Below are 24,419 nucleotides of genomic sequence, written 5' to 3' on the forward strand. Positions count from 1 at the left end.
TCAGGGTAAATTACTTAGGTGAGCGTGAGCTCGGCGGACACACGTCTGCTCAGCTCCCCATGCAGGCCACGCCCCTCCAATATATGGCTTTATTTTTTTGATGGTGTGCAACTTTTTTTGCGACAGTCGCACATTATAAATCTCTGACCACTGCAAGTCATTTTTGAAAATTTGCTTACATAAGCCAAACAGAATTTTCTTGCTCTTCTCAGCTGGTCAAAAGTCGCACAGAAAAGGGCCTAGTCGCAAAGGAGTATAGCAAATCTACTAAATGCTTTTATAAATGTCCTCTAATATGTATCAAATAGCAGATTTTACAAATAGAGTCTGATTTCACAGAAAATGGTTAACATAACTTAATATTTGGTTGCACACCCTTTGGAAAAAATAACGGAAGTCAGTTGCTTCCTTCCTATAACCATTAATAAGCTTCTTACACCTCTCAGCCGGTATGTTGGACCACTCTTCCTTTGCAAACTGCTCCAGGTCTCTCTTATTGGAAGGGCGCCTTTTCCCAACAGCAATTTTTAAGATCTCTCCACAGTTGTTCAATGGGATTTAGATCTGGACTCATTGCTGGCTACTTCAGAACTCTCTGGATGGCTTTGTTGCCATCCATTTCTGGGTTCTTTTTGATGTATGTTTGGGGTCATTGTCCTGCTGGAAGACCCAAGATCTCGGACGCAAACCCAGCTTTCTGACACTGGGCTGTACAGTGCTACCCAAATCCGTTGATAATCCTCAGATTTCATGATGCCTTGCACACATTCAAGGTACCCAGTGCCAGAGGCAGCAAAACGACCCCAAAACATTATTGAACCTTCACCATATTTCACTGTAGGTACTGTGTTCTTTTCTTCGTAGGCCTTATTCCGTTTTCGGTAAACCTTAGAATGATGTGCTTTACCAAAAAAATCTTAATCCCATCTGTCCACAAGATGTTTTACCAGAAGGATTTTAGCTTACTCAAGTTCATTTTGGCAAAATGTAGTCTTGCTTTTTAGTGTCTCATTTTTTTAATGTTCATTTCATTTAAATGTTGATGGATAGTTCGCACTGACACTTATGCTCCCTGAGCCTGCAGGACAGCTTGAGTATCTTTGGAACTTGTTTGGGGCTGCTTATCCACCATCCGGACTATCCTGCGTTGACACCTTTCATCAATTTTTCTCTTCCGTCCACGCCCAAGGAGATTAGCTACAGTGCCATGGGTTGCAAACTTCTTGATAATGTTGTGCACTGTGGACAAAGGCAAATCTAGATCTCTGGAGATGGACTTCTAACCTTGAGATTGTTGATATTTTTCCACGATTTTTGGTTCTCAAGTCCTCAGACAGTTCTCTTCTCCTCTTTCTGTTGTCCATGCTTAGTGTGGCAAAAACAGACACACAATGCAAAGACTAAGTGAACTTCTCTCCTTTTTATCTGCTTTCAGGTGTGATTTTTTTATTTTATTGCCCACACCTGTTACTTTCCCCAGGTGAGTTTAAAGGAGCTTGAAACAATCTTATTTTTCCACAACTTTGAAAGGGTGCCAATAATTTTGTCCAGCCCATTTTTGGAGTTTGTTGTGACATTATGTTCAATTTGCTTTTTTTCCTCCCTTTTTCGGTTTAATTCCAATACACACAAAGGGAATAAACATTTGTATAGCAAAACACGTGTTACTGCAATCCTTTTCTATGAGAAATACTTTATTTTCTTGAAAAATTTCAGGGGTGTCAAAATTTACAGCTATGACTGTAGGACTAAGTAACTTCCATAAGTGACCAAACAAAGTAAAGTTTGTTCTACTCAGATGGATCTTGTCTGTTTGTACATTCTGTGATAACTTGAAAACTTCTTTTTATATATACCACCCTATTAAATTGGGTTGAAATCAGTCAAGCAGAGGGGGATGACTACCTCTTAATACATTCTAGATAGGACTAGTAAGCTTATGTGCTGCTGATCCATCCACTATTGAAGGTAGTTACTGTACATTGGTTTGATCTACAGTTAGTGGACAGACAGTTAGACAGTTCATTGGATCAGTCCATTATTGTAGGTAGTGACTGTGCATTGGTTTTGTCCACAATTAGGCTGGGTTCACATCACGTTATTACCAATATGGGAGCGCATACGGCTGGGGGGAGCTAAAACCTTGCGCTCCTGTATCCCTGCCGTATGCCGCCCGTATGTAATTCATTTCAATGAGCCGACCGGAGTGAAACGCTGACTCCGGTCATCTCATTGAAATTAATTACATAGGGGCGGCATACGGCAGGGATACGGGAGCGCAAGGTTTTAGCTCCCCCAGCCGTATGCGTCCCGTATTGGTAAAAACGTGATGTGAACCCAGCCTTAGCTGATAGACAGTTGGGATAGTTTATTGGATCAATCCATTATTGTAGGTAGTTGTCACGATTCGGCTGGCTGGAGGTGGATCCTCTGTGCCAGAGAGGGATTGGCGTGGACCGTGCTGGTGGACCGGTTCTAAGTTGCTACTGGTATTCACCAGAGCCCGCCGCAAAGCGGGATGGTCTTGCAGCGGCGGTAGCAACCAGGTCGTATCCACCAGCAACGGCTCAACCTCTCTGACTGCTGAAGATAGGCGCGGTACAAGGGAGTAGACAAGAGCAAGGTCGGACGTAGCAAAAGGTCAGGGCAGGCAGCAAGGATCGTAGTCGGGCAACGGCAGGAGGTCTGGAACACAGGCTAGGAACACACAAGGAAACGCTTTCACTGGCACAATGGCAACAAGATCCGGCGAGGGAGTGCAGGGGAAGTGAAGTATAAATAGGGAGTGCACAGGTGAACACACTAATTAAGCCAGCTGCGCCAATCAGTGGCGCAGTGGCCCTTTAAATTGCAGAGACCCGGCGCGCGCGCGCCCTAAGGAGCGGGGCCGCGCGCGTCGGGACAAGACCGACGGAGAGCGAGTCAGGTACGGGAGCCGGGATGCGCATCGCGAGCGGGCGCCTCCCGCATCGCGAATCGCATCCCGGCTGAGAGAGGTATTGCAGCGCACCCGGTCAGCAGGTCTGACCGGGGCGCTGCAAATGCGAGGATGTTGCGAGCGCTCCGGGGAGGAGCGGGGACCCGGAGCGCTCGGCGTAACAGTACCCCCCCCCCCTTGGGTCTCCCCCTCTTCTTGGAGCCTGAGAACCTGAGGACAAGACTTTTGTCTAGGATGTTGTCCTCAGGTTCCCAGGATCTCTCTTCTGGACCACAGCCTTCCCAATCCACCAAGAAATTTTTTTTCCCTCTGACCGTCTTGGAGGCCAAAATCTCCTTCACGGAGAAGACGTCAGAAGAACCGGAAACAGGAGTGGGAGAAACAAGTTTGGGAGAGAAGCGGTTAATGATGAGTGGTTTAAGGAGAGAGACATGGAAGGCATTGGGAATACGAAGAGAAGGAGGAAGAAGGAGTTTGTAAGAGACAGGGTTAATCTGGCACAAGACTTTGAAAGGACCAAGATAGCGTGGTCCCAGTTTGTAACTTGGGACACGAAAGCGGACATATTTAGCGGAGAGCCGTACCTTGTCTCCGGGAGCAAAAATGGGGGGAGTTCTTCTTTTCTTATCGGCAAACCTTTTCATGCGGGATGAAGCCTGTAAAAGAGAATTTTGGGTCTCTTTCCATATGGTGGAAAGATCACGAGTCACTTCATCCACAGCGGGCAAACCAGAGGGCAAGGGAGTAGGGAGGGGGGGAAGAGGGTGACGGCCGTACACCACGAAAAATGGGGACTTAGCAGAAGATTCGGAGACTCTGAAGTTGTATGAAAATTCGGCCCATGGTAGAAGATCTGCCCAGTCATCCTGGCGGGAGGAAACAAAATGCCGTAAATAGTCACCCAGGACCTGGTTAATTCTTTCTACTTGCCCATTGGATTGGGGATGATAAGAAGAAGAGAAGTTTAATTTAATCTTGAGCTGTTTACAGAGGGCCCTCCAGAATTTAGACACGAATTGGACGCCTCTATCCGAGACGATCTGCGTGGGCAAACCGTGAAGACGAAAAATGTGTACAAAAAATTGTTTTGCCAACTGAGGCGCTGAAGGAAGACCAGGAAGAGGAATAAAATGTGCCATCTTGGAAAATCGATCAACGACCACCCAAACAACAGTGTTGCCACGGGATGGGGGTAAGTCTGTAATAAAGTCCATACCAATCAGTGACCAAGGCTGTTCGGGGACAGGCAGAGGATGAAGGAGACCAGCAGGCTTCTGGCGAGGAGTCTTATCCCGGGCACAGACAGTACAGGCCCGCACAAAACAACAACAACATCCGTCTCCAGAGTCGGCCACCAATAGAAACGAGAGATGAGTTGCAAGGATTTTTTGATGCCCGCATGGCCTGCGAGGTGGGAGGAGTGTCCCCATTTGAGAATCCCGAGACGCTGGCGTGGAGAAACGAAGGTCTTCCCTGGAGGAGTTTGCCTGATGGAGGCTGGAGAAGTGGAGATCAGACAGTCAGGAGGAATGATGTGTTGCGGAGAGAGCTCTACTTCCGAGGCATCCGAGGAACGAGAGAGGGCATCGGCCCTAATGTTCTTGTCGGCAGGGCGAAAATGAATTTCAAAGTTAAAACGGGCAAAGAACAACGACCACCTGGCCTGGCGAGGGTTCAGCCGTTGGGCAGACTGGAGATAGGAGAGATTCTTGTGATCAGTGTATATGATAACTGGAAATTTTGATCCCTCCAGCAGATGCCTCCATTCCTCAAGCGCCAATTTAATGGCCAGTAGTTCTCGATCCCCGATGGAGTAGTTTCTCTCCGCCGGAGAGAAGGTCCTAGAAAAAAACCCACAAGTAACAGCATGCCCGGAAGAATTTTTTTGTAGAAGGACAGCTCCAGCTCCCACTGAGGAGGCATCTACCTCCAATAGGAAGGGTTTAGATGGGTCAGGTCTGGAGAGCACGGGAGCAGAAGAAAAGGCAGACTTGAGATGTTTAAATGCGTCTTCCGCTTGGGGAGACCAGGACTTGGGATTGGCATTTTTCTTGGTTAAAGCCACGATAGGAGCCACAATAGTGGAAAAGTGTGGAATAAATTGTCTGTAATAATTGGCGAACCCCAAAAAACGTTGGATAGCACGGAGTCCGGAGGGGCGTGGCCAATCTAAGACGGCAGAGAGTTTATCTGGGTCCATTTGTAGTCCCTGGCCAGAGACCAAGTATCCTAGGAAAGGAAGAGATTGACATTCAAACAGACATTTCTCCATTTTGGCATAAAGTTGATTGTCTCGAAGTCTCTGAAGAACCATGCGGACATGCTGGCGGTGTTCTTCTAAGTTGGCAGAAAAAATCAGAATATCGTCCAGATAAACCACAACACAGGAATATAAGAGATCACGAAAAATTTCATTAACAAAGTCTTGGAAGACGGCAGGGGCGTTGCACAGGCCAAAGGGCATGACCAGATACTCAAAGTGTCCATCTCTGGTGTTAAATGCAGTCTTCCATTCGTCCCCCTCCCTGATGCGGATGAGATTATAAGCACCTCTTAAGTCCAGTTTGGTAAAGATGTGGGCACCTTGTAGGCGATCAAAGAGTTCCGAGATAAGAGGTAGGGGGTAGCGGTTCTTTACCGTGATTTTATTAAGTCCGCGGTAATCAATGCAAGGACGTAGGGAGCCATCTTTTTTGGACACAAAAAAAAATCCAGCTCCGGCAGGAGAGGAGGATTTGCGGATAAACCCCTTTTTTAAATTTTCCTGGATGTACTCTGACATGGCAAGAGTCTCTGGAGCAGACAGAGGATAAATTCTGCCCCGGGGTGGAGTAGCACCCGGGAGGAGGTCAATAGGACAGTCATAAGGCCTGTGAGGAGGTAAAGTCTCAGCTTGCTTTTTGCAAAACACGTCAGCATAGTCCATATTAGCCTTAGGAAGACCGGTTACAGGGGGAACCACAGGGTCATGGCAGGGAGTACTGGGAACCGGTTTAAGACAGTCCTTGAAACAAGAAGTACCCCAGTTCTTGATTTCTCCTGTGGACCAATCAAGGGTTGGGGAATGGCGTTGAAGCCACGGTAATCCAAGAAGAATTTCGGAAGTGCAGTTGGAGAGGACCAAAAATTAAATTTTTTCGTGATGAGGTCCGATGCACATTAGGAGAGGTTCCGTGCGGTAACGCACGGTACAGTCCAATCTTTCATTGTTAAGAGAATTGATGTAGAGGGGTCTGGCGAGACTGGTCACCGGGATGTTGAACCTGTTGATGAGAGAGGCCAAAATAAAATTTCCTGCAGATCCGGAATCCAAGAAGGCCATAGTAGAGAAGGAGAAGGTAGAGGAAGATATCCGCACAGGCACAGTAAGGCGTGGAGAAGCAGAGTTGACATCAAGAACTGTTTCACCTTTGTGCGGAGTCAGCGTACGTCTTTCCAGGCGGGGAGGATGGATAGGACAATCCTTCAAGGAGTGTTCGGTACCGGCACAGTACAGGCACAGATTCTCCATGCGGCGTCGTGTCCTCTCTTGAGGTGTCAAGCGAGACCGGTCAACTTGCATAGTCTCCACGGCGGGAGGCACAGGAACGGATTGCAGAGGACCAGAGGAGAGAGGAGCCGGGGAGAAAAAACGCCTCGTGCGAACAAAGTCCATATCCTGGCGGAGCTCCTGACGCCTTTCAGAAAAACGCATGTCAATGCGGGTGGCCAGATGAATAAGTTCATGCAGGTTAGCAGGAATTTCTCGTGCGGCCAGCACATCTTTAATGTTGCTGGATAGGCCTTTTTTAAAGGTCGCGCAGAGGGCCTCATTATTCCAGGATAATTCGGAGGCAAGAGTACGGAATTGGATGGCGTACTCGCCAACAGAAGAATTACCCTGGACCAGGTTCAGCAGGGCAGTCTCAGCAGAAGAGGCTCGGGCAGGTTCCTCAAAGACACTTCTAATCTCCGTGAAGAAGGAGTGTACAGAGGCAGTGACGGGGTCATTGCGGTCCCAGAGCGGTGTGGCCCATGACAGAGCTTTCCCAGACAGAAGGCTGACTACGAAAGCCACCTTAGACCTTTCAGTAGGAAACTGGTCCGACATCATCTCCAAGTGCAGGGAACATTGTGAAAGAAAGCCACGGCAAAACTTAGAGTCCCCATCAAATTTATCCGGCAAGGATAATCGTAGGCCGGAAGCGGCCACTCGCTGCGGAGGAGGTGCAGGAGCTGGCGGAGGAGATGATTGCTGAAGCTGTGGTAGTAGCTGCTGTAGCATCACGGTCAGTTGAGACAGCTGGTGGCCTTGTTGCGCTATCTGTTGCGACTGCTGGGCGACCACCGTGGTGAGGTCGGCGACAACTGGCAGTGGGACTTCAGCGGGATCCATGGCCGGATCTACTGTCACGATTCGGCTGGCTGGAGGTGGATCCTCTGTGCCAGAGAGGGATTGGCGTGGACCGTGCTGGTGGTCCGGTTCTAAGTTGCTACTGGTATTCACCAGAGCCCGCCGCAAAGCGGGATGGTCTTGCAGCGGCGGTAGCAACCAGGTCGTATCCACCAGCAACGGCTCAACCTCTCTGACTGCTGAAGATAGGCGCGGTACAAGGGAGTAGACAAGAGCAAGGTCGGACGTAGCAAAAGGTCAGGGCAGGCAGCAAGGATCGTAGTCAGGGGCAACGGCAGGAGGTCTGGAACACAGGCTAGGAACACACAAGGAAACGCTTTCACTGGCACAATGGCAACAAGATCCGGCGAGGGAGTGCAGGGGAAGTGAAGTATAAATAGGGAGTGCACAGGTGAACACACTAATTAAGCCAGCTGCGCCAATCAGTGGCACAGTGGCCCTTTAAATTGCAGAGACCCGGCGCGCGCGCGCCCTAAGGAGCGGGGCCGCGCGCGCCGGGACAAGACCGACGGAGAGCGAGTCAGGTACGGGAGCCGGAATGCGCATCGCGAGCGGGCGCCTCCCGCATCGCGAATCGCATCCCGGCTGAGAGAGGTATTGCAGCGCACCCGGTCAGCAGGTCTGACCGGGGCGCTGCAAATGCGAGGATGTTGCGAGCGCTCCGGGGAGGAGCGGGGACCCGGAGCGCTCGGCGTAACAGTAGTGACTGTGCATTTGTTTGGTCCAGTTAGCTGACAGACAGTTGGGACAGTTCAGTGATTCAGTCCATTATTGTAGGTAGTGACTGCAGTGGTTCGGTCTACAATTACCTAAGAGACAGTTGGAAGTTAGAGAGGAGTACAATGCCTCAATGAAAAGCAATCCCATAAACAAATAGATAAAAATGTGTAGCAAGACAAGCTTAAAAATCTAAGGAAGGAAGGGCACGTGAGCTTAGTTATCATTCATAGGATAACGTTAGACAGATAATTACCTGAGCTCCTTACTTCATACATTATTGGGGAGATTTATCAAAACCTGTGCAAAGGAAACTTTGACCAGTTGCCCATAGCAACCAATCAGATTGCACCTTTTAATTTTAAGTGTTTTTTTCAAAACTGAAAGAAGCAATCTGATTGGTTGTTATGGACAACTGGTCAACAGGTTTTGATAAATCCCCCCTATGTATTCGAGTATACGTGGATAAACTGGTAGATGATTTCCTTCGTAGCATTCACACATACAGACTTGCTGCTGGTTTATGACAGTAATAAGCTAATACTAAATCTCTGATTGCAGGGTTGTCTTTCCAAATCGCAAAAAGGAAATCCAGAACAATGAGATTATTCACAAGAAATTCATCCTCAGCTCCAGCACCTTTGACTTTGGACCTCTGCTGTGTGGTAAAAGTCGAGAGAAGTGAGTGCAGACTAATATACCTGCCGTCTGATGTTTGTTAGTCCAGAAGGTGATAATAACCAGCAGTCACTGACAAACATAAGTACAGATGGCAGCACAGTTCCTTATGGGATCACGCATATATGTTCAGTCTGGCAGTCAGCATGATGTGTGTGTGAGGATGCTGGGTACTCTGGTGGGGCATAGGGGCAGCAGTCATGTGGTGTAGTAAATCTCTTTTTGCAGGAATGAGAGTATCTTTTAAATGTAACCCATAGACTTTAGACTTTAACTTAATCTGCATTAATGTACATGAACAAGTCTCAGGGCTGTCTTTAACACAGGGCAAAAGGAGCAGCTGCCCTGGGCCCTGTCATTCCTGGGGGCCCAAAGCAGCTAGCCCTTTAGCCCCTTGCTAAAGCAGCTAGCTGCCGCCGGTCCAGGTAGGGGCGCTGCTCCATGTGCAAACTATCCTATAGATGAAGAGCACAGCGCAGCACCCCTCACCCAGGCCCCGCTACCTGTGAGACACGCAAGAAGAACCTTACCCTCCCCCTCTACTCCAGGCCCCCTACTGTGTAAGCACGGGCAAACCCTCCAGCACCACGCCCCCCCCCCCCCACCCTGCTACACCGCTACAGACCCCCCCATGCACTACTGTCTTAGCAGCGCGCAAATCCCCATCCAACCTCTGGCCCCCCGCCCAGCACTGTGTTGGCTGTGCACAAGAAAGGCTGTCCTGCCGCCTCCCTACCATCCCGTCCTGCTACTGTCTCCGGTGCTCGTGGAAGAAAGAAACACTGGCACTCCCTGTAAGTGCCCCAGCGGCCCTGTATGTGAGGTGTTAGGTGGGAAGTGAATGTGTAAAAAAAAAAAAATATATATATATATATATATATATATTATACACCAGTGTATATCAACGTTTCCCAACCAGGGTGCCTCCAGCTGTTGCAAAACTGCAATTGGACATGCTGGGAGTTGGAGGCACCCTGGGAAACACTAATGTGTTTATATCAGCGTACCCCAGCCAGGGTACCTCCAGCTGTTGCAAAACTACAACTCCCAGCATGCCCAATTGCAGTTTTGTAACAGCTGGAGGCACCCTGGTTGGGAAACGTTGATATAGACACACACACACCATTGTTTCCCAGGGTGCCTAGCTGTTGTAAAACTGCAATTGGGCATACTGATAGGGGAATGCTGATATATACATCTATATACCATACATGTGTGAAAAATATATCCTGCATGGGTTGGGGGTTATAGATAGTTATTTATGTGTGTGTGTATAGATGTGTGTTATTGCAGTGTTATTCAGTCACTGTATGTGTTATTGCAGTGTTAGTCAAGGTATGGCGGTATTGTTGTGTTCTGGTATGGTGTTGTTATTCAGTCACTGTATGGCCGTATTGTTCTGTTCTGGTATGGCAGTGTTATTCAGTCACCATATGGGGGTATTGTTCTGTTCTGGCATTGTTATTCAGTCACTGTATGGCGGTATTATTCGGTTTTGGTATGGCAGTGTTATTCAGTCATGGTATGGTGGTATGTTTTTTATGTTCTGGTATGGCATTTTATTCAGTCACGGTATGGCGGTATTGTTCTTGTATGGCAGTGTTATTTAGTCATGGTATTGTACTGTTCTGGTATGGTATTATTATTTAGTCATGGTATGGTGGTATTGTTCTTTTCTGGTATGGTGGTGTTATTAAGTCACGTTATGGCGGAATTGTTCTGTTATGGTGGTGTTATTCTGTCACGGTATGGTGGTATTGTTCTGTTCTGGTATGGCGTTGTTATTCAGTCATTGTATGGTGGTATTGTTCACAAAGCGGGCAACACGTGTTTTTAGATCATACATTTTTTAGACCAAAAGCCAGGGGCCAGCTTTTGGTCTAAAATGAGGTTTTGCCCAGGGTGGCAGAAATCCTTGCACCAGTCCTGCCGGCCAGGACTGACGGGGGAGGTTGCGCAAGTGACGTTCCTCCGCAGACCCGGGCAGGAGGACGTCAGCGAAAGAAGAAACCACTGACTGCCAGGTGAGTGTGTCTGTAAGTGTATATGTCTGTAGTGTGTGTCTGTAAGTGTATGTGTGTAGTGTGTGTCTGTAAGTGTATGTCTGTAAGTCTCCTTTCACACTATACTGTTACTCCGTTTTAAAGACCTGTTACAATGTCCCGTTTAGAAAACCCTTAAAAACTGCCATTAAAAAATCCCATTCAAGTCTATGGGATTTTTTGATTATCCGTTCTAACCCGTTATAGCCCATTATGACTAACGGACGTTAATTTGTGATGGGAGAAACATTTGTGCATGTGAGGTTTTTTCTCCCGTCACAAATAACGTCCGTTAGTCATAATGGGCTATAACGGGTGAGAACGGGTAATCAAAAAATCCCATAGACTTGAATGGGATTTTTTAATGGCAGTTTTTAATGGTTTTCTAAACGGGACATTGTAACAGGTCTTTAAAACGGAGTCCAATCATAATTAAAGAGGGCTCTGACAAGTCTACATCAGAGAAGCCTTAACCCCTTCCTTCTCCAGGACGTATGGGTACATCCTGGAAAGGGGGAAGCAGCTACGGAGCTGAATCATGACATAATCTTGCTCCGTACTGCGTGGCCCCCGGCTGGAATCAACAGCCAGGGGCCGCAGCTTATAGCCGCTGCCAGGCTATTAACTCTTTAGATCCCACGATCAAATCTGATCGCAGGACCTAAAGAGCAACAGGCGCATATAACACTGATCAATGATGTGTAATAGCCCAGCATTGATCAGTCTTAGGAATCGAGAGATTCCATGTAATAGTCCCCTATGGGGACAAAAAAAAAAAGTAAACATTTTTTTTTTATTAATAAATGTGTATAACCCCTCCCCCTAATAAAAGTTTGAATCACCCCCCCTTTTTCCATTTTATAAATAAAATAATGTAAAAAAATAAACATGTGGTATCACCGCGTGCGTGAATTATTAGAATATAATGTTAATTAAACTGCACGGTCACTGGCGTACATGGGGAAAAAAAACTAAAGTCCAGAATTGCACATTTTGGTCACTTCTTATAGCAGAAAAAAAAATGCATAAAAAGTGATCAAAAAGCCCAAAAATCGAAAGGAAAGATTACATTAATAAATGTGTATAACCCCTCCCGCTAATAAAAGTTTGAATCACCCCCCTTTTCCCATTTTATAAATAAAATAATGTAAAAAAATTAACGTTGTACAGTGACACCCGACCTACGATGGCCCTGACATACGATAATGTCAGAGGCCAACGCATGTTGAAGGCACCATCAACATACGATGCTTTTGTATGTCGGGGCCATCGCATAAACGGCTATTGGGCAGCGCAGACTGCTTCAGCTGCCGCCGGATAGCTGTTTACGGTGCCCTGTAAGCTCCGGTGATGGTTACTTGCCTGTCCGCGGCGCTCCAGGATGTCATCTTCGGGATCCCCTGCATCGCCGTCGCTCTCCATCGTCGTCATCACGTCGCCGCGCACGCCGTCCCATCATCCAATAGGAGCGGCGTGCGTAGTGACGTAATGGCGGCGATGAGGAACGACGATCCCAGGCAACAGAGACGTTCCGGAGCGGCGGGGACACCCCGGGGAGCGTTGACAGCGAGGACGGCGACATCCAGGGCAGCGGTGACAGCGGGGACAGGTGAGTACAACATCCTATATTTAACATTGCACGGATCCCTTAACATACGATGGTTTATACAAACGATGGTTCATTTGGAACGGATTACCATCGTATGTTGAGGGACCACTGTATCGCTGTGTGCATGATTTATTAAAATATAATGTTAATTAAACCGGCAGCAGACTGGTCGCTGGTCACATCTGCTAAATCATTGCTATCTGCTTGATGACCATAATTTGTCAATTGCTTTGCTTTAAATGGGCACTGTCAGATACAAAAACTTTTGATATGTTGTAAATCATGCAAAAACAATAGGTTTTGCAATTGCTTTCATTAGAAACAACAACCGCCCCCCCACCCCCCTGCCAGCTTGGACACATACTAGTCCTGCTGTGTCCATGCATCATGGTCACACTTCCTTGATTGACAGCTATGAGCGCAGGGCTCACAGCTGGAGGAAAAATCCTCCCACTGTCAGCTTGTGTCCCGCTACTGTCAGTCAGGACAAGCTGGGAGTTGTAGTTTTGCTAATGCTAGGGGAGATGTGAGCAGACAGCATACTGAGGAAGGGGGGGGGGGAGACCTGCACACTGAGGCCACGCCCCCTCCATTTGAGAGGAATTCAGACTAGTGAGCTAAATTAAAAGTGCAATAAAAAAATAAATAAAAGTGCTAGACACATATAAAATTAGATGTACATGGTCAGGATTAGGTACTGAGTGACATATAAAAAAGAATTTTGTTGGATCTGGCAGGTACGTTTTAAGACTAGAGCCGATGCAAAGAAGATTCACATCAGTTTGGAGAGCCTCCCTGACACGCAGCCTATCCCATAGGACAATGAACTCCCACAAATAATATAATTCTCTAGATACCTGTACCATATAGTAGAGCTGCCAGCAAGTGCTCTGATTCTCTGCCCTTGTATTACACAAGGGCTGCAGTGTTATGCATGCTTTTGTCTGACACATGGTCACTGCATTACATTAAGTGGTATACCCAAGCTTACTTTACATTTGCTCTTCATGGTGTTATCAGGCACAACAGTCACTGATCAAATGATCATACAATAACACTTTTTGATGTCATCAGTCAAAAGATTAACGCTTAGCAAAATGTATAATGTTTTGTTATGTAACATAGAATGTTAGAAGATGATGGCTTCTGCCTGCAGCCTCAAGGTCTTGCAGATATTAATGTTTAATCTGTTTTTCCTTTACAGGTATAAAGCTGGACAATATCCAGAGAATATGGAGAAAGTGACCATCTGCAATGTCTCTCCTCTGGAGTCTGAGGTCACATTCTGCTTTCAGTATGACATGAAAGCTGTGACCTTCATCCTGGACCCCCCAACCATGTGCCTGAAGTCAAATGAGAAGCGGGTATATTTGTAGGGAATGTCCTTTCACAAGCATTCTGTAGCTGTCTTTCAGACAGTAACGTGATTTTTTACAGGTCAGGGAGGGAAGACAATGGTGTAGACTTCCACTATATGTGCGTCAAGTCATAGTAAATTATAGTAAATTTGGTGGGCCTTCGTGACCACACCCCCATGACATCACACTTTTTTATGCCAGAAACCTGGCGTAAATAACCTTGATATATAAGTGATTCCATATAATTTATTCAAAAGTTGAGATCTGCTATTTCTCTTCCATGTCCTTTATACCTTCCCTATTGTAGACCTCAATATAGTGTTGGGTGAGGGATATTCTGAAAATTCAGTCAGAGAAAAGGCACATTTAGCTGTCTATTTTATTTCAGGAACTCTCCATATGGGCTTATCCAACTGCTCCTGGGGTGTTTGAAGATAATATTGTGTGCTGTATTAAAGAAAATCCTGAGCCAGTCATATTCCATGTGTGCTGCAGAGGTGTGCGCCCGGAGCTGGAACTAGACAGAAAGCAGGTTCACTTTGAGAAGATGCTGCTACATCGGTAAGTAGATTCAGCTGGGTTGACAAGGAAGTGACTCATAGGTTCCTTTAAAACTTTGTAACATTGAATATACCTCCACAGACTCTTCTGGTCATGTATATTTAACACGTATCCTCCTGGACATAAGGGATGGCTTGCAATAAAATGCAATGAAAGAATAAGCTTTAATGCATCGGTGCCCACATTCCATTAATGTTCTACATGTTCACAGGAAGGACACCAAAACAATCTTCCTCAGGAACAGCACTTTCTTACCGGCTGCCTGGAGAGTGACGGGTCTGGAGAACCTGGGGGATGATTTCTCAGTGTCTCAGGACCAGGGAATTGTGGCACCTTGCTCTGAGTATGGTTTACAGCTTCACTTCAAGGCAGCCAAAGCCACCAACATTAAGAAGTTCATCCGTCTAGAGGTAACAGTGGATGTTACAGTTGTGTGTACAAATGAGGCTGTTTATCTAATTTTTCTGACTGTTATCTCAATGTTTTTTCACAGGTTTCTGATGTTGAGAACATCTTGGGAATAGTGCAGCTTGAGAACATTCATATATTTGCAGAGTCTTATGATGTGGCTCTAGATATCAGCTTCCCTAAAGGTAGAGGTCCTGCTTTTTCCCTGTCCTTACTCTCTGATACTGATAGCACATTCATGTGTATAACATTGGGGACTGATTGTGATGGATGCTATGCACACATCCTCACTTCTTGTTGGTGTTTCCAGGTACAGATGGAGGCCTGGACTTTGGAGTGGTGAAGGTCTTAGAAGAAACTAAACATACCCTTTCTATGAAGAACAAGGGGAAATATGAAATTGGCTTCAGGTAAATGAATGAAAGGTTTATAGCTGTAACATATAAATCTTCTGCTGGTGGAACTTTCCCCCAGTTCGGATCTGCATGATTGACTAATTCCTGCTTTATGAAGTAGAAGGGAGCCATACTTCCTATACTTTATAAGGAGTATGCGCAAAACTATGTAGTGGGTAATGACTTAGTCGCAACAAAGAAGCAGAGAAATAATCGGCAACTCACCATGACTTAGTAACAGGACTGACTGAGTGACTGCCATGGCTGTGAGTTCACAATGCTCGCTGCTGGTCTTCGGCTATTGTTTTTTTGTTTTTTTTTCAAAGTATATATTTAAATGTTGCATGTTAAATGTACAAACACCACCACCAAGGTGGGATAAGAACAAGAGGAAGCCCCGCAAAGACAAACACACGCACACACTAGAAAACACACACACATCCCGGCAACTCCAACCCAACCCCCTCCCCCAGAGGACACCAGTATACCATTAGAACCTACTGGGACAAACTAGTTGGAGGGTCTGTGTAAGCATCCAGCAAGAGCCAAGGGGTCCAAACTCTGTCAGATTTCTTAGGGCACTTACGACTCACATATAGAGCTTGATACAACGGGACATATGGGTTGACCATATTGAGACAGCGGGGGAGGCGAAGTATCCTTCCAGGTCATCACTACTACTTTATGAGTGCAGCATAGCAGGAAGCGAATCAGCAAACATCTATAGAGACTACATCATTAATAACTCCCAGCAAGCAGACTACAGGAGTAAGCAGAAAAGGAAAGTCCAGGTTATCAGCAAGAAACCCCATCACCTCCCTCCAGAAGACAGCAACAACAGGACACTCCCACACCGCATGCAGAAAAGTACCAACATCCGCAGTTTGGCTATTGTTATATTTAGTTTGGTACCATTGTATCACAGCTCTTTGAATTATGTCTCTTTTATTTTCTGTCAACAGTTTCTCCTTGGAAGCCTCCACCCCAGGAATGTCTGACCTAAAGTCCATCTTCTCCATCCTACCACAGAAAGGGACCTTGAGCCCCAGTGACCGAGCCACCCAGGTTCAGATTGTGTTTCAGGCCAAGAAAGAAGTGCAAATTATGGATAAACCTATCCTGAAATGCCAGGTATTGCGCATGGAGTGCCAATGTCAGGGAAGGGGGTAGGGGGGCTGTCGGTTACTACTCAACCTTAATACACAGTGTTACATACAGAAGCTGCTCTAGATAACTGCATTGTGTCCTAGTTAGAGTCCTAAAGGTCTGTAAAGTGGACAAACCTATTTAACAGAATATGAAGAATATTGATATTGGATCTCCCCTCTGCCTTCCCTGCAGGTTATTGAACCCAGCCTTTCAGATGGTGGTGAGACAATAGCAAGTATCCCAATCCGTGTGTCTGTCTCCTCAGTCTTCACCAAATACCGCCTCTCCCCATCCTCAGACATTAACTTTGGAGCCATGTTGCTTAACATTCGCAAGATTTGTTCATTCACTCTGCAGAACTGTGGTCTGCTTGAGTTTCGGTTCAACATCAGCAAGATGATCCGTGAGGTGATGATTCAGCCAGCCAAGAAGGGGTAAGGAGACAAACTCTCTAAATGACACAGTCAGTGATGAGTTGCTCTAGACACTTGTGAGGCCCAACCAGTCAATTATATCTTTCCCCTCAGTCCATGACCACATCAGCTCCTTTTTTGTCTCATAGGCCATCCCATGGAATAAAGCGAGCTCGTTCCCGGGAGGGCTCAGGATCCAGTAGATCAGTCGCTGTGACCAAACCAAAGCGTGCAGATTCCCAGATGAGAGACAATAGTATTTCTGGGCAGGTATGTAAGCCTGTATTACTCGCTGCCCTTTGATTATTGCTTGTATGGAGGCTGCAGACTCATTTCACATGAACCATGGTTCAGTTGGTTTAACACAAAGATACAGATATTAATGGTAATGGTAATACAGATATTGGTAAAAAGCTGCGATGTCCATGAAGACAATTATCTGGACATGATAAAAGTTCGGGCCCTCGCATTCAATATAATTTTGCATGTTTCATGTACTGTATGTGTGCAGTATGCCATTTTTTCATAATATGAATCAGAGGAATTTTTTCCTAGGCTCGCTTTACACTTGGCATGTTTACTGTATCACCCGGCTTTGGAACCATTCCTCCTGGGGGTCAGCAGATCATCAATGTAGAGTGTTTAGCTGACCAGTTAGGAAAAAGCGAAGAATTTCTAGCTCTAGATATTTCTGATCGACACCCAGAAGACCAACCTAATGGAATTCCTTTGCGCCTCATCAGTGAAGTTTGCACTCCAGGTAAAGCTTAACAACAGCCTGTGTTTATACATACCCCAATAGAGCAGTACATGGTCATTGTTTCTTGTTTCTTCCAGGATTTGTCACAGATGACATTGGCAGTATATTTGAAGAACACCGCATTGTAGGGGATGCCAGAATCTTGCAGTGTCTGCCGCCTCTCCCATCTGGTGGAATCTATCTGCATGAAGAGAATAGATTCTTATTCTGGAATGTGTTGGTGGGACAAACATCCACTGCTCGCTTCAAGATTATCAATTCTGGAAAAGTTCCCTGTGATGTGGCTTTCACAGTCAAACCAATGTCAGCAAAGGTAAAAATCAGGTTGTTATGGCGGCCAGGCTGAATGATTAAACCACAAGCATGATCTGAGATACAAGAATAGAATCACTTCCTCTCCTCTTCAGCCACTCATACTCCTTCCCTTCACCTCCTTGGTTGAACTTGATGTACATGTGTCTTATTTCAACCGTACTAACTATGTAACCATAGTGCTTTGGTGCTACTTTATAATGGATTTCAGAATATCACATATGAACTAGTCCAATGTAATTATCATCCTATATCTTGTTATTGCAATAAGATGACCCAGTGTTTATACAGATACAAGAAAAACATTAGGGGTGAAATCTATCAAAACCTGTCCAGAGGAAAAACTGCTGAGTTGCCCATAGTAACCAATCAGATCGCTTCTTTCATTTTTGAAAAGACCTGTGAAAAATGAAAGAAGTAATCTAATTGGTTGCTATGGGCAACTGGACAACTTTTCCTCTGGACAGGTTTTGATAAATCTTCCCCTAGGTGTATTACTTTTTAGTTCAATGATTAAAGAAGATCTGTCAGCTCTCCTCTGTGGTAAGTGTTAACTCTCCTTTGTAGTGAGATGATTGCCCCTCTTTGGTGTAGCATACCAAAAATATCTGCTTTCATGAATGACGTTGTATAGAATATCTATTGTCTCTCCTGTTTGATTCAGTATGGAGGAACTGTCAGCTCTCCTGTGTGGTGTAATATCAGCTTTCCTAAATGGTTTAATATACTGTAGAGTAGCCCTTAGCTGTACTGGTGAACTCATTATATCAGATCATAACATTTTGACTTTTATTTATTTTTAGTCTTCAGCTCGAATCTCTGACATCTTTGAAGTCCAGCCACAACGAATGAGTATTCCAAGTCATAGTCACAGCTATGCAAGTGTCTCTTTTACTCCGCAGAGCATGCAGACCTACCATTGTTCTTTCGAAGCTAGTGTTGAAGGGATTTCCAGGTACATGTTTTATTCTAATAGTATTGGCTCACAATAATGAGATAACATACTCTTAGTATTTGTTATTAATAAATTGTGCACAGTGACATGCAGTAAGGTTGAAATGATTGGAAATCAGTGCAGAGTGTACAGTGACCCTTAGTAAGGCGGTGATATCCTACTAGTGGGATTCAGTAAAGCGATATCTGTTCAGTGGGATTCACTAAAGTGATATCTGTTCAGTGACATACACTAAAGTGGTGGCATCTGTGCAGTATATACAGTGACAAGCATTGAGGTGGTGATAAACTGACATACAGTTAAGTGTGATAACCAATGCAGTGTATACAGTAATGGTAACACACACTAACATGGTGATATTGCTACAGGGACATGTTTAAAGTTGGTGAAATGTGTGTGGTGCATACAGTGACACGCAGTAAATGCACTTTACACATTGGCATGCAGTAAGGTAGTGCAGTACGGATTGTCTGTAAAATTGCCAACATTTTTGGGCCCAATCATTACGTTCCATGTGTGCACATATGGTGTAGATGTATGTTTTTTTTCATATCAGTCATGTATACACTCAGTGAACTATGCACCGTCATGGTAGAGCCATATGTAGTCTGTCTGTTGCTGCTCCTTTTAATGTGTTTTTAATTGTATCTGTAGTCCCTTTAGGTAGTAGTAGTACTAGCAGCCCCCTTTAGGTAGTAGCAGTAGTAGTAGTGACAGCCCCCTTAAGTTGGTAGTAGTAGTTGTAGTGGCAGCCTCTTTAAGTTGGTAGAAGTAGTAGTAGCAGGCCTTCTTGAAAAACAAAACAAACATACTCACCTTGCTTCTTCTCTTTTCTCCTGTCTTCTCCTCCTCTCTGTGCTCTGGTGCATGGTGACTTCACTCATGCGCCAGAGCACGGAGGAAGAGATGCTCGGTCTCTTGTGGTTGCCTGCATAGGGCCGGGTGCCACATTTAACTATATGTGCATGATGAAGACACGCTTCTAGTTAAATGCATCCTTGATTGGCCAGCCGATCATGCAGATGGGCCCAGCCCACTAGGCAACTTCCTGGTGAGCCGATGACCAGTCTAGCCCTGATACACTGTGCAGAAAGGGAGTAATATCTGTGCAATGTATACAGTGACAATGCTGTAAGGTGGTGATATTTGTACAGTGTATACTGTCATATGCAGTAATGTGGTTATGATGTGGATTTTATCTGTGACCTAGTAAATATCTGACCCCAGTCCTGATTCGTTATCAGAATGTATGCACCAAAGTAAATCAAACGGAGCCATGTCAGTTGTAAATACTTCTCTAAACTTTATTTGGCAATCCTCCAGTTATATAGGCACTGCAATTAGCATAAGTTCCAGCCCTCACTAGGGAGGTGAATATTACCTTGGCATACCATATAAGCTATGGTCTTTCTGTTAGATTTTTTTTTTTTTTAAGGCTTTTAGGCGTTGGCTAGGACAGGAAATTCCTTACACGAAGGGAGAGGAGAAACAAGGAGCAAAGTAACATGGAGGATGGGCCTTATCAAATAGTCTTTTTATACTGGATACATATATATATATATATATATATATATATATATATACACACACATTACCCTCCCCCCTTAAATTGACTATTTTACCTTTCCCCTTTCCATAACCCTAACTCATCTGCCCTAATGTGTTTTCTCAAATGCTTTACTGTACTTTAGATGACCGATGGTTTGTCCATGGACCCCCTTAGACCCCTTGGGCCGGCATTTATCATTGTAGGTGTAAGTGAAGCATTTTTCTACACCTTTTTCTTGTGTTCTGGTAATATGTAGGAGAACCAAATTTATTAAATGGCCACAGAGCATTTGATACATTTTGTGCAGGTAAACATTTTCTGAAATTTCTCTCTTCACACCAAAAAGCTACCGTATTTTTCGTCCTATAGGACGCACCGGCGTATAAGACGCACCCAATTTTTAGGGGCAAAATCTTAAAAAATAAAGATTTTGAACCCAATAGTGGTCTTCAACCTGCGGTCCTCCAGATGTTGCAAAACTTCAACTCCCAGCATGCCCGGACAGCCGTTGGCTGTCCGGGCATGCTGGGAGTTGTAGTTTTACAACATCTGCAGGTCCGCAGATTGAAGACCACTGCAGGAGGAGGTAATACTCACGTGTCCCCGCCGCTCCGGACCCGTCACCGCTGCCCTGAATGTCGCTCCATCGCTGTCACCGTGTTCCCGTCGTTCCGGAACGTCTCTGCTGCCGGACGGGTATCCTCGCTCTCCGTCGCCGCCATCACGTCGTTACGCACGCCGACGTACGTACGCGACGACGTGATGACGAGGAAGGAGAGCGCCAGCATACAGGGGATCCCGGCACGGAGCAGACACCAAGGAGGCAGGTAAGGTCCCTCCCGGTGTCCTGTAAGCACTAACCCGGCTATTCAGTCGGGCTGTTCGGGACCGCCGCGGTGAAATTGCGGCGGTCCCGAACAGCCCGACTGAACAGCCGGGTTAGTGTCACTTTCCCTTCAGACGCGGCGGTCAGCTTTGATCGCCGTGTCTGAAGGGTTAATACAGGGCATCACCGCGATCGGTGATGTCCTGTATTAGCCGCGGGTCCCGGCCGTTGATGGCCGCAGGGACCGCCGCGATAGGTGTGTATTCGCCGTATAAGACGCACCGACTTTTTCCCCCCAGTTTTGGGGAAGAAAAAGTGCGTCTTATACGGCGAAAAATACGGTAAGTCTGGGCTGGTGTAGTTTTAGAGATTTTTTGGTGGTTTTGCGCCTTTTTTGCACCTTTCCACAAAAAGTTCATAAATCCCTTCCATATCATGTGTATTCCATATCATGTGTGCCAAAATCAGTGGATTGCAACTCAAAATCAGCAGAAATGTGTAAACCAAAAGGCGCAAAAAAGGCGCAAATAAACCCTGCTTGCGCCTTTTTTGTGCCTTTTGTAGACACAAAAAACAGTCTAAAGACAATGATAAATGTCAGCCATAGAGTTAGATGCTGTCCCTATGGTTCAATGGTTTTGTAGATGGCATTGAAGCTCTGTAATGGGGTATAGGCTTCATCAGTAGTCTCGAAGTCCAAATTCGTCATCACTGGTGTGGCATTCTGAACAGCCTTCTCACACATCTTCCTTAAGCAAGGCAAAACACAACACACCACAAAAGCAATTATCAGGATTATAAGTAGGGTGTAGCTAAAACAGTTAACCTTCTTAGTGGTTATCCCGAGCGTGACTCAGGGTTAATTTTCCCTGCCAGGATCGGTAACCCCGAGTCACGCTCGGGGTAGAATTGCAGAGTTGCCAGCCGGGCTGCACGATATATCGCAAAAGCAATGGAATCGCGATTTTTGCTTTCTGCGATATAGCGATACAGCCCTCGGGAAAACATGCGATTATTTGCTCGGGTTGGCTCCCGTGGCGGGGGCCGGCACGAGCAGGTAAAGACAAAATACTAAAAGTCAGTGTTTCCCTACCAGGGGGCCTCCAGCTGTTGCAGAACTACAACTCTTAGCATGCCCGAACAGCCAAAGGCTGTCAGGGCATGCTGGGAGTAGTAGTTTCACAACAGCTGGAGGCACCCTGGTAGAAAAACACAAAAAACCTTCTGATCACCTAGTCCCGGTCCCTACAGATGTCGTTCCCCTCCGTGCGGTCCGGGGTGTCCTCTCTTCATTATTCACCTTGTAGGACCTTTCCCTTTTCAGCCAATCACCAGCTGCAGTGGTGTCACGTGTCAAGCCAGTGATTGGCTGAAGGGGAAAGGACTTGTTCTGCAGCAAATACACTAGGTTTGAAATCTGCCCGGCAAAACTAGTGTGTGCTGCTGCAGGACAAGAAGGTGAGAAGGGGGGATGAATGTGACAGGGGGAAATGTGATGGGGGGGGGGGGGGTGATAAGGAGGGGAGGGGAATGTGATAAGGAGGAGGGGGGGGAATGTGATAAGGGGGGGGGGAATATGACATGGAGGGAGGAAGAATGTGACAAGGGGGGGATGCGGGGATGCTACAAGGGGGAGGGGAATGTGACATGGAGGGGGGGAATGTGACAAGGGGGGGAGGGGAATGTGACATGGAGGGGGGAATGTGACAAGGGGGGGAAGAATGTGACAAGGGAGGGGGAATGTGATGGGGGGAGATGTGAAATGGGCGGGGGGAGATGTGAAATTTCAATGCCAAAAATTGTACAACTTTTGGTAAAAATTTCCAGATATAATCATACTGCCAGGGAGGTTAACCTAACTTGTGGGAGGAGTCTGGGCACTATAACAAGCGATGACCCATGGTGCTTAAGTCACTGCTGGCTGATTTCGTGCAGTGACTTCCGGGTCACCGCCGGCACTGTTTCCTGGCAAGCTCTCTGCTCGTGGTCCAGGGGTCAGGTAAGAGCGCAGCTCGCCTGCGCTAAGGTCTTTTTCATGTTCCGTTATTTCCGCCACATACATGCTCCAGCACCAGAGCTTTACAGCCCTGAAGGGGCCCTGCGCATCTCTGTCGCACAGATGCACGTTGTGGTTACTGCGGCTGTCACGGAAACCTAGTTAGCATGCGCTCATGTGTGGACATTGCGGAGTGGTATGCTAGGTGCTAGTACTGCACCCCACCCCGCAATGATCCAGATAGACTCTCCGGTACTGTGCCCTGGCAATCATGGGGTCATGGGGGGACATGGATCATTTCCAGTGTATAATAGAAGTTTTTTACCCTTCTGCCTGTTGTCTAAATTTGGTGCAGCTGCGTTAAATTTATCATTCTTGTGCAGCTACTTTCTTGAATTGCGTTTAAATTTAGAATTCTCCTCAGAGCATAAATTTACACGGCAGCTCTATTTAGTAGTAGCTTTGTCTGCAGTGTATCTGCACCTAAACAGTAAGTGTGTCCTAGTTATTAGTTTTAGAATTTTTTTTCTTCATTATGTAGAGTTTTAATCTAACAATAATACCACTTTTTGCACCCAATTATAACACATCAATTATACCAATGTCCTTATTCTTCATTTAACATCTGTGACACCCCTGTGCAAATCACCTCAAATGTACATGGTGCACTCTACCTTATGGGCCTTGTTGTGTGCCTGCAGAGCACTTTGCGCCCACATATGTGGTATCTCCGTACTCTGGCTAAATTGTGTCCCCAAAAATGGGGATCTTTTTTCCCATTTACCTCTTGTGAAAATGTAAAGTATGCGGCAACACCTGCATGTCAGTGTAAATAATTTTATTTTTATACACTAACATACTGGTGTAGACTCCAACTGTTCCTTTTCATAATGGGTAAAAGGAGAAAAAGACCCCCAAAATCTGTAAGGCAATTTCTCCCGAGTACGGCGATACCCCATATGTGACCCTAAAATGTTGCCTTGAAATACGACAGGGCTCCAAAGTGAGAGCGCCATGCGCATTTGAGGCCTAAATTAGGGTTTTGCATAGGGGTGGACATAGGGGTATTCTATGCCAGTGTTTCCCAAACAGGGTGCCTCCAGCTGTTGCAAAACTCCCAACATGCCTGGACAGTCAATAGCTTTCCGGCAATACTGGGAGTTGTTGTTTTGCAACAGCTGGAGGCTCCATTTTGGAAACAGTGCCGTACCAGACGTTGTTCATATTTATTGGGGAGGGGAGGGGGGCTGTGTAGCGGTATGTGTATATATAGTGTTTTTTACTTATTTTATTTAAGTGTAGTGTAGTGTAGTGTTTTTAGGGTACAGTCACACGGGCGGGGGTTGACAGCGAGTTTGCT

The 24,419-nt window shown here is 46.0% G+C and overlaps 1 protein-coding gene across 5 annotated transcripts in view; it reads left to right on the forward strand.

The window, feature by feature from the left end:
• Positions 1-24,419, forward strand: part of HYDIN (HYDIN axonemal central pair apparatus protein) — a 231,459-nt gene that overhangs the window by 138,242 nt on the left and 68,798 nt on the right. For all 5 annotated transcript variants that reach the window (XM_056525415.1, XM_056525414.1, XM_056525411.1 and 2 more), the window contains 12 exons: positions 8,610-8,729; positions 13,582-13,741; positions 14,124-14,296; positions 14,508-14,706; positions 14,790-14,889; positions 15,015-15,114; positions 16,062-16,230; positions 16,441-16,682; positions 16,811-16,931; positions 17,217-17,421; positions 17,499-17,734; positions 18,537-18,688. In XM_056525415.1, coding sequence (XP_056381390.1) covers positions 8,610-8,729; positions 13,582-13,741; positions 14,124-14,296; positions 14,508-14,706; positions 14,790-14,889; positions 15,015-15,114; positions 16,062-16,230; positions 16,441-16,682; positions 16,811-16,931; positions 17,217-17,421; positions 17,499-17,734; positions 18,537-18,688 — 1,977 coding nt within the window. The remainder of the gene's footprint in view (positions 1-8,609; positions 8,730-13,581; positions 13,742-14,123; positions 14,297-14,507; positions 14,707-14,789; positions 14,890-15,014; positions 15,115-16,061; positions 16,231-16,440; positions 16,683-16,810; positions 16,932-17,216; positions 17,422-17,498; positions 17,735-18,536; positions 18,689-24,419) is intronic.

This window comes from Hyla sarda, chromosome 6 (genome assembly GCF_029499605.1).
Source record: "Hyla sarda isolate aHylSar1 chromosome 6, aHylSar1.hap1, whole genome shotgun sequence".
NCBI classification, from domain to species: Eukaryota; Metazoa; Chordata; class Amphibia; order Anura; family Hylidae; genus Hyla; species Hyla sarda.